Source organism: Phyllostomus discolor, chromosome 9, assembly GCF_004126475.2.
Source record: "Phyllostomus discolor isolate MPI-MPIP mPhyDis1 chromosome 9, mPhyDis1.pri.v3, whole genome shotgun sequence".
NCBI classification, from domain to species: domain Eukaryota; kingdom Metazoa; phylum Chordata; class Mammalia; order Chiroptera; family Phyllostomidae; genus Phyllostomus; species Phyllostomus discolor.
In genome coordinates, this window is record NC_040911.2 from 13181695 (window position 1) to 13191352 (window position 9658).

Sequence of the window (9658 nt, forward strand, 5' to 3'; positions counted from 1 at the left end):
AAACCATATCTACTACATTTTCCTTTTTATCTAAGTTTCACAGGATTGTAGGGTGACTCCAATCTGCACAAGTATACCTAGCCTTGTGATAGTTCAGGGGAAAAACATCCAAATTTGCTCCTTTAAAATAGGAGGGGTGGTTTCATGGTCTTCTGACTGTAGGGTGCAGTTGGAAAAACAAAGCATGAGCCATCAATTGGGTGCATTTAGGTCCCAATCCTGATCCGATCATCAATTTCTGGACAGGTCATTTATTTCCCTCTTGAAATTCAGGGGAAGGTGGGTGGGATTTTAAAACCTAGAAAGTAGAAGGAATTTTTATAGGATTATGAAATCTAGCCTCTGCATTTTACTGTAAAAGGCACTGGCATCAAGCCCTAGGCCACAGAGCTGATTAAAGAGGTAGAACCAGTGGACTATTTCTCCTGAACAAACATTTGCGATCTTTTTATTAGATCATCTCAGTAGAGCCTGTAGAGGCTTACCCTGAGAATCACAGATAATGCTTGTGATTGACAGATAATGCAGCATGAAGTAGTGTCTCAACGTAAAAATACTGTTTTAAGGTGAGAGTATGGAGCGGAAACAGAAGGTGGAAATCTTCCAGATGTGTGGACAGGAAACAAACTATAAATGCCCTAATTCTTGTTCTCTAAAAACTTACGTATAAAACAAAAGATCGTGAAAATTAATCTGAACTCTATTGCTGCCACAAAACTGCATCAGAAGATGGAGATTAGGGCATTCTTGCTGCAAGACGGTATAGGGATGTGGGTGAATGTTGACTTCGATCACAGAGGGCCTGGATTCAAAGATGGGCTCCATTCACGAAGTTGTGTAATTTAGGTACATTTTTTACCACCTAATAAGAATGTGTTGGATCAAGCTACTCAACATTATGTCAACAAAAGGTCCCTAATCTGGGGTGCAGAAAGAGAAGGAACTTTATTCAAATGAACAGCTTGCAAATTGGGAAAGGCAGCCTCTAGGGGAAACCAAAAGTGCACTCCATGCAGACAAACAGGAGTCCATGTAGTATAAAGTCCCCACCTCAGTTCCGGATTGGTCTATTTTTTAAGCAAAATGAGGAATCCAAAATTGCAAAGTTTGATTGCTCTAAATAGCACTGTCCTGATTGGTCAGAATAGCACATTCTGATTGGTTGTTATGCAGCTGCTCCGATTGGTCAGGAAAGATGCAAATGAAGGCATGAATGTATGGTTCTGATTGGGTAGGGCAGGTGTCCAGGATACCAGGAACTCCTTTGTAAGGGCTCAGCCTGGAGGAGCACAGGAGGAAGGAAGGTAGCGAGTCAGGCTGTGGCTTTCACTGAGATGCAGAGTGTGAGAGGCCTCTGTTGGCAACCGCTGCTAGAGCTGTGGGGCCAAATTAACTGTAAGGAGTCCTTCTTGCCAGGTATAGTCTTTCTCAAGGTTCATAGTTCCTTGCTTCGTATTTCTATATGTAAATTACAGTAGCAACACGTACTCTATCGAGTCATTCTGAGGATTAAAACAGGCAATATTTGTGAAATTCTTACAACGGTGTTTGGAGCCTTTTTAAACCCGCTGCATAAGTGTTACCAAGTGTTATTATTACTCGCTTTTCACTGCTGGGAGGACTAAAATCTATGCTTCTGGAAGAGTGAAACTGCCATCTCAAATCCCATGGGTTAGATTAGAGCTATCAGTTGTTTTAACAAGGAATTATAGATGGAAAGGGAAGATCTTAATGGTGGCTCCATCTTTAGTTGTATTCTTTCAATTCTTATGGAATTCTTAAAATGGACATTGGTATTTGCTTTTCACAGGATAGCGAACAGGTGAGAGACGGCACTTGCTTGGTGAGAACTAGTAGTTGACTCAGTAGTGAGTGGTTGGTGGTACAAATCCAATTTGAGTCCACAAAACAGTAAATGAAGGACTTTTCCACGTGGTGACTTCCCAGACCTGCCAAGTTCTCCCTTTTCCAGCGGCCTAGAAAAAAGATGGTGTGAGATAGATGGTGGAGCGGGGGAGGAGGCACATCCTCTTCAAGCCCAAGAGCTACAGCTTAGCCCGGGGGACTGTGTCCGGGGAGTTCAAGCCTCCGTAAGAGGTCAGATTTCACACAGCGAGAAAACCTGGGCGCCGGCTTTCCGTGGAAGCGGCAGGTTCAGCAGATGCTGAGCCTCCCCTCAGGGCGAGCCCAGGGAGCAGACTCCCTGGTGGCAGTCTGTGCGCAATTCCTTAACTCAGACACTATACTCTTAAGTAAACTGGACGGCCAAGCCGCGGACACAAGAAGTGTGCAGGAGCACGGGGCCTGCTAACGGCCCCAGCACCGGGAGGCTTTGCATTGCAGCCCCACGCGCGCACGCGAGACATCCGCGACATCCGCCCCGAGTCCCGGAGGAGGCGTGGCCCGCCGGAGCAGCCATCTTGGGCGCCTCTCTAGGCGCCGTGTTTACCACTCTATGGTCCTCCCCCCACCTCCGCTCCCGCCCCGCCCCTCCCTAGTCATTGTCTGGTGGAGCTGCCGCGGCTGCAGCGCCTTCTCTTTATAAGCCCGCAGTGCCCGGATGTGAATGGATTACAATGTATCTTTCAGGGAAACCTATTATTATCAATGTGACTCCACGGGGGAGTCAATGGTGATGATGATGGTGAGGAGGAGGATGATGAGACACCTCTAAACTTGGAACAAGTTTAAGACTTTATAAGAGGAGAAGAAAAAAACCCACCAACAAGATTTGAGGAAAAATTTATAACTATCCTGTGTTGATTTTTTTTTATAAACAATAAGAAAAAGTTGTTGGATTTTTTTTTAATGATTTCATTTTTGGGGGAGGGAATTTTGTTGCAATTTTATGGTGGAAAATGCAAAAACCAGAGCCAGGTGCATAATCTTGTATTCTGTGGATATCCCTGGAGCAGAACTGAGTACCAGTTAAAATACTTTTTTGGGGGATACACATGTGAGATACTTAAGTACTTGCAGAAGATTTTTGTTTCTCTTTTTAAAGTCACTTTCCTTGGAATATTGTGAGCATATTTGTGGCCATTTAAGGTAACGTTACAATTTGCTGTCAGAGTAAACTGTTTGTAATTGAATTTAACTTTTTAAAATGTCGATCCCAATGTTTTGTTACAACAAAAGGAACAACCTATTAAATAACTCTCAATGGGAAAAAGTGTGTGCATGTTGTATACGTACTCGCACATATAGCAATAACAGGGTTTGTAGACTGTGTATTTTAACACACGTTAAACTCGCGTGTGTTGCGTGTACTGGATGAAGCACGCTTGTTATTATGAAACGATGGGATTATGAAGCTTAGTTTTTATCCTAAAAAGCGAAGTAAAAAAGTATGTTTTAAGAGCATGCAGGGCCTGTACTGGTGAATGTTGAATTAAACTTACAGTGCTGGCGAACGGGACTTAGCGTGCCTAGTAACTCAAGTGTAAAAAACCAAAACATCCACCCTCAAAAATTGCCTTTTTTTTTTTTTTTTTTTTGGCGAAGTTTGCAGCTATACTATTCTGTGACTTAAAAGGGAGGGGAAAGAAAATATGCAGTTAAGGTCTCGCCCCCCCCCCCCCGAAAAAAACACAGAACTACCGAAATGAAAATCTCCCCAGCAAAATGTGGCTTGATTTATGTCTGGAAAAGAAAAATATTGTTCCTCTTGGCAAAGTCTTTTTGCATCACGTGTATTTGCAGCCAGCAGAAACTTGCTCTGCCGTGTGTGGATGTGCGAGTGAGAGGGACCAAGGAGTCAGAGAAAGAAAGAAGTGAGGGATGTAAACTCGAATAAATTTCAAAGTGCCTCCGATGGTCGAACCGGGCAAAAGCTGAGCTGCCCAGGCTTCAGATTGTAACTGACGATCTGAGGGAAAATGAGGTGCTCGGCGAATTTTCGTTTGTGTGTTTTCGTGTGTGTGTGAGGCGGGGGAGGTGTTGAGATTTTTTTCAGGGTGGGGGGGGTGCATCCCAGCGAGCCGACCCGAAGGAGCCGCGTCTCCACGCCGGAGCCCCCCCACCCATTTCTTTGCTGAACTTGCAATTCCGTGCGCCTCGGCGTGTTCCCCCTCCCCCCTTCCCTCGTCCCCTCCCCTCCCCGGAGAAGAGAGTTGGTGTTAAGAGTCAGGGATCTTGGCTGTGTGTCTGCGGATCTGTAGTGGCGGCGGCGGCGGCAGCGGCGGGGAAGGAGCAGGAGCGGGTGCAGGCGGCGGCGGCAGCGGCGGCGGTGGAGGAGGCAGTGGTTAGACATGAACGCCGCCTCGGCGCCGGCGGTGCACGGAGAGCCCCTTCTCGCGCGCGGGCGGTAGGTACCGGAGCCGGCGGGGCTCGGCGGCGGGGCTGATGCGCCGAGTGGCGCGGGGCTCGGGCTCCGCGGCCCCGCACGCGGCTCGGAGCCTTCCGTGCCTCCGGCTCCGGCTCCCGGCGCTCCCAGAAGAGACACCCCTTCCCCTCCCGCGCCTCTTCCCTCCCCCTCGTTTCGTCCCCCCCCCCCAACCCCCTCCCCAGCCACGCCACTTGGAGGGACCGGTGACTTTGCCAAGGGCCTGACTTTAATTTTTACAATCCTTTCTTTCACAAATTAGGGTGCTGGACAATTACGGGACCGACCCTCCACTCTTCTCCCCCCACCCCTTCCTCCGACCCTGTCACCCCTCCCCCTTTGGACGTGTTTTCACTCCAGAGACGCTCATCTTTAATTTCTTTATAGCTACTTTGAAATGCGGAGGGGAGTGGTGTGTGTGAGTGTGTGCCTGTGTGTGCGTGTGTGTGAGGGGGTGGGATGGAGGGTGGGGGTAAAGTTGAGACCGGATCATTCTCAGTAGTTTCTCTTTTCTCTGTGATCCATTCATTTCTCGCTCTACCTCCTGTTGCATAAAATGATGCGCTGAAGAGCGGCTTTTTTTTTTTCTTTCCTGGATTTGGTTTTAGAGTGGATGTTACCAGTTTTGATCGTCTCTTTGGAAATATAGTATCGATATCGCTTTTTTTTTTTTTTTTTGCTATTGCTGCCTATTCCATCTTTAAAAAAACAAAACAAAACAAAACAACTCTCCCATCCCTCCCTCCTTGCCACCTTAATCTCACCCGCCCCCACATCCCCACCCTCAACCCCCCCTCCCCACTCCCCCAGTCTCCAAAAATCCGATTGTGTTTTCTCCAAGGATTGGGACTGGATTTTCTGATTGCGGTTATTTCCATGTTTCTAGGTTTGTGTGATTTTGCTAAAATGCATCACCAACAGCGAATGGCTGCCTTAGGGACGGACAAAGAGCTGAGTGATTTACTGGATTTCAGTGCGGTAAGAAAGAGCGGTGGAAACTAACAACAGCTGTGAAAACAAAACAAAACAAAACCAAGCCCCCCAAACACTTAGCTAGAAACCCACAGTAATCTAAAGGAGAGAAATAATTTTTAATTGGCTGAATCCTTGGTAAAATGAAGGTGTTTTTGATAAGTTGTAACTACAATTTCTGGGTGTGATGGATGATTCAGGGGGTTTTTTTTTTTTCAGAGTCTAATAACTTGCCTTGAATTCTGTACCCACAAACCCCCCAAAACAATTGACTCTCACCCCAATGGAAAGGAGAAACAGACATCCGTGAAATGACAGACCACCCCTAAAACTTGGCCTTATCTGAACACTGAGAGTACTAATACTTTGCACACTGCTCCTTTTATTTATTTATTTTCTGGAAATGGAAAAGAAAATAGGAGACCCACTTGTCTCTTAAAGTTTTAAACTGATGATGCTTTGGATTAGTAGGATGTCTAGTTACCTCATTTCCTCATTTCCTGGGATTCTGAGTACTCATGTGGATGTACTGAGCATACAGTCCTCAGAACTCTACTGTGTCTGGAAATGTTACGAGATTAGTACAAAGAAGAACTTACACACTTGTGGAGTTTTACAGCTGTACTTGGTCCTTCTCCATCCCTTTGCTTCCCTTTCCCAAACCAAGTCTCAAACATGTCAGGGGGACTAATTGATTTTTAATGTCAGATGAGTTTGGTGTAAGATGCATTTGCAAAGCAAAATGAAAAGAATCCACAAAACACATACATAAATTCTAAACCGCCTTCTAAGTGGGGCTTTTCATGTCACTGCTGCTGCTGCTGCTGCTGCTCTGCTAGACCTTTTGGAGAAATGGCTTTCGGAAGTTTTGTCAGGAAACGTAGCTGTAGGCAGCTTTGTAAGCCCCCTTTCTGCTTGCTGCACTTTCTCCATTCGTTCCTTTGCTTTTTGCAGGCTCTGACCCAGGGAAGGTGCGCATTATCCACTAGATACGTGGAAGAAGAGGGAAACCAATTAGGGTCGATTGAAATAAATGCTGGAGAGAGAGGGAGTGAAAGAGAGTGAGAGTGAGAGAGTGAGAGAGTGAGAGAGAGAGAGAGAGACTTGCTTCAAATTGCTCTCATGTTAGAGACGAAATGAGAATTTAGTGCAGGTGGCACTTTTATTTTTATTTGGGTTCACATGTAACAGGCAAATCCTATACGGGATGGAAATGGACATTGCCACGTTTATGGCCAAGGTTTTTAGTATAAAACAAACAACTTTTTCTTCTCCTTTGTAAAACTAGTGCTTTCTAGAGAGGCTGCTGCCCTCCAAACTGAATCTCGATGACATGGGGACTGTGTTTGTTTAAGTGTGGTAGTGCTGGCAATCTGATGAACCTGAGGAAGAGACAGAGGAGTGGGGACGGGGGAGGAGAGGGCTGATTGCTAATTTCGTGCCTGTTTTAGTTCTAAGTTGGATGGTGATGGATTTTATTAAAATGAGCCCGTAGCACACACTCTGAGTTCTGTGGTGAGAGCATGGAAGATCTTTGACGAACTCTGAAGGCGCAGATGTCTTCTTTTCAACAGTAATATTTCTTTGTTTCTTTTAGATGTTTTCACCTCCTGTGAGCAGTGGGAAAAATGGACCAACTTCTTTGGCGAGTGGACATTTTACTGGCTCAAGTATGTAAATTCTTTTCTTCGTGTGTAGTTCAATGTTCTTAGCTGTTTATTCACTCATTGTATATTTTTGGCTCTGTTGAAGTGTTCTGAAAAAGTCATTGAAATGTTAGCCTGTAACGATATGGTTATTTCATTATCCATCAGTGGTATAACTTACACAAAAAAGGCAACTTTTGCGAAATTAAAATTAGGCCTTTTTAAAAAAAATCAAGGAAACTGTCTTAGAATTCCATCACTTAATTTAAAAGCCATTTTCTAATACAGTTGTAACCACACATGTGAAGATAAGGCCAATGTTAAAATGAGGGAAATAAATGAATGTTTCCTGTTTGAAAATAGAAGGAGAAATCTAACTTTCATATAAAGGGAAAATCGCTTGTAAATAATCATCAGTTTTATTAGGTACTATGTATAATTAACCCTTTTAAAGAAATGAGTCCTTCATTTTGCAGATGAATGCTGCCTAGTAAACCATAGAGGAACTAGAGAGCCTCTTGCTAATCTGAGCCAAATATGAATTCATTTATTTTTATAAGATCTTTCCTGATGCTTTAGCTGTTTCTTTCCCCTATGTGTTTATGTGTGCAGTGAATTTTTTGCTATATTTAAAGTTGCAAATTGGTAAGAACTTCCCATTTTCTAGATAAAAGGTCTTTGGGTGATGCTTTAAAAAGACGCTAGCGCTATTCACAAAGGAAGCTGGGTGGAAACTGGGTGCGTTGATGATCTGGCATCTGAGGAAGAGCTTTAACAGGGGACTCTCTGAAGGGCTTTTATTAAAAGTGAAAACTGAAAACACATTTGTTTAAAATGTATTTGTTATTTTGTCCCCTGAATTTCCTATCAGAAGGGGGCATGCATTGTTGCCTGCTATTTAGGTTCAAGGCTTAAATCCATGTATGCTGGTTAAACAGCTGCAGTATTTTAGTTCTAGCAGTGGTACATAACAGTACATTAGACAGAGCGCTCTTCTGAAGTGAGCCTGGTAAATGCTGGCATTTTTTTAGCTGTGAGATGCTAGTGGAATTGTCTGTTAACTATTGAATACAATTTCCTGTCTCTGAACTATCACAGCAATGAGAAATCTCTTCCCCTTTGTGATTTGTGTACTTAGTATGTTTATATAAAATGAATGGCTTCTAAAAGTTGCTCATTTCCAAATAAGTTACTTCTTCTGGCTGGCCCCCATAAGTCTAAGGGAATTTTAGTCTCTATAGCTTGACTTACAAAATATGAGATATGCCTCCTATAGTTATATTTTGTCTTTTGTTTTTTTGAGTTCAGTTTTTACTAAAGTACTATTGACCATATGTTTGTTTTATTGCCCTGGACCCTGTTATATTTTCCATTTAGGAACTTTTTTTATGTATTATTATTATTATATCTTCTTGGAAATTTCTGTATTTTATTTTTTGTACAACTTTGAAGTAAAGATGAATACAAGTATCTCTTTTAGGCAAATTAATTTTTCATGTTAGGCAGTATCCAAACAGTAACTAACTTTATCCCTGACAATAATTTTCTTCATGATTTTACTTAAGAAAATGTGTGTGTAGCTTAAATCTAGAAGTAGATTATGTCAGAAACATACAGAGGTAAACTGCTTTCAAAGTCAGTGCAAAATACTCTTTTGCACTTTGTAAAAACTGACACATTTGGAGTAACTCAAATATAGCAGTTTAGGTGTAGCTTTATAAAGTGAGGTGATGTAGAAGCATGAAATTGTGTTTTGTCTAAAGAGACAACTGTGTGTCTGGCCCCTTTCATGTGCTCCCATTTAGATAGAGTCCTTGCTAGGATGTCCAAGTGTTCCCAGGGAGTCTAGGCTGGATAAGTATGAATATGTATTAACATTGTGCATTTTGGTAAGTGATCACGTATGGAAGCTTACACAGTTCTTAAGACAACTCTGTGTGTGTGTTTATATGTGCACACACATCACATACACGTATACGTGGACCTAGACAGAGACTTCATCTTAGTGAGATGTTACGGTATACCTAATGGCGGTGCTGTGGTTATCTTTACCGTGTTGAACTTCAGGTTACAGTGGACCATAGTTGCAGTTTTTAGGCCCAAATGTTGACTTGTGAAGGTTAAAAAGTGCCAGTGGCTGTTTTGTCTGGGGTGCTGGGATGCAAATGTGAGGTATTCATCCAGTGCGGTAGATGGTGGCTCTAGTATACAGGCTACAGACTGGAGTGTTGGTTTTCCTCATCTATTCAAGACATGATTGAACACAGGACTATTAGTGACATAAATGCCTTATATTTCCACTCAATAAGATAAAAGATAAATAATTTATCCACAATGATAAAGTCTTTTTAAAACATAACAAATAAAAAATCAGGAAAACCGGCCTTTTAACTGGAAGGATGAACTCAAGGTCACTTTGGACAGAGAAATAATTTTCTAAATTTACTTCAGGTTCATATCCATTGTCCTGAGTGGACTCAAATGTCACTTTCATGGGTAGCTTCGAAACTTGGGTCCAGGAAAAAAGATCCAGGCTGTAAGTAAACCGTTCATATTTGAAAAACCAGCTGTATTTTTTCAGTGAGGCATGGCAATGTTTCATGCTTAAAGTTCCCAATAGCTTTTGATTCCATTATTAGGATGCTCCGTCGTGATGTGCAATGTGAGAATGAAAATCAAGTGTGGCCATATTCCCTTTAATCTTTCATTTCACAAA

General features: G+C 42.9%; 1 protein-coding gene across 16 annotated transcripts in view; it reads left to right on the plus strand.

The window, feature by feature from the left end:
- Positions 1-2537: 2537 nt before the first annotated feature.
- The window catches only part of TCF4 (transcription factor 4), a 336832-nt gene continuing 329711 nt past the window's right edge, over positions 2538-9658 (plus strand). For 2 of the 16 annotated variants that reach the window (XM_036010178.1, XM_036010190.1), the window contains exons 1-3: positions 4102-4306; positions 5211-5302; positions 6894-6966. In XM_036010178.1, the coding sequence (XP_035866071.1) occupies positions 5231-5302; positions 6894-6966 (145 nt within the window). In that variant the 5' untranslated portion in view covers positions 4102-4306; positions 5211-5230. Of the gene's footprint in view, positions 3049-3733; positions 3884-4096; positions 4307-5210; positions 5303-6372; positions 6450-6893; positions 6967-9658 lie in introns of those variants that run through there. The other 14 variants (XM_028524092.2, XM_028524091.2, XM_036010176.1 and 11 more) reach the window with 13 other exon arrangements.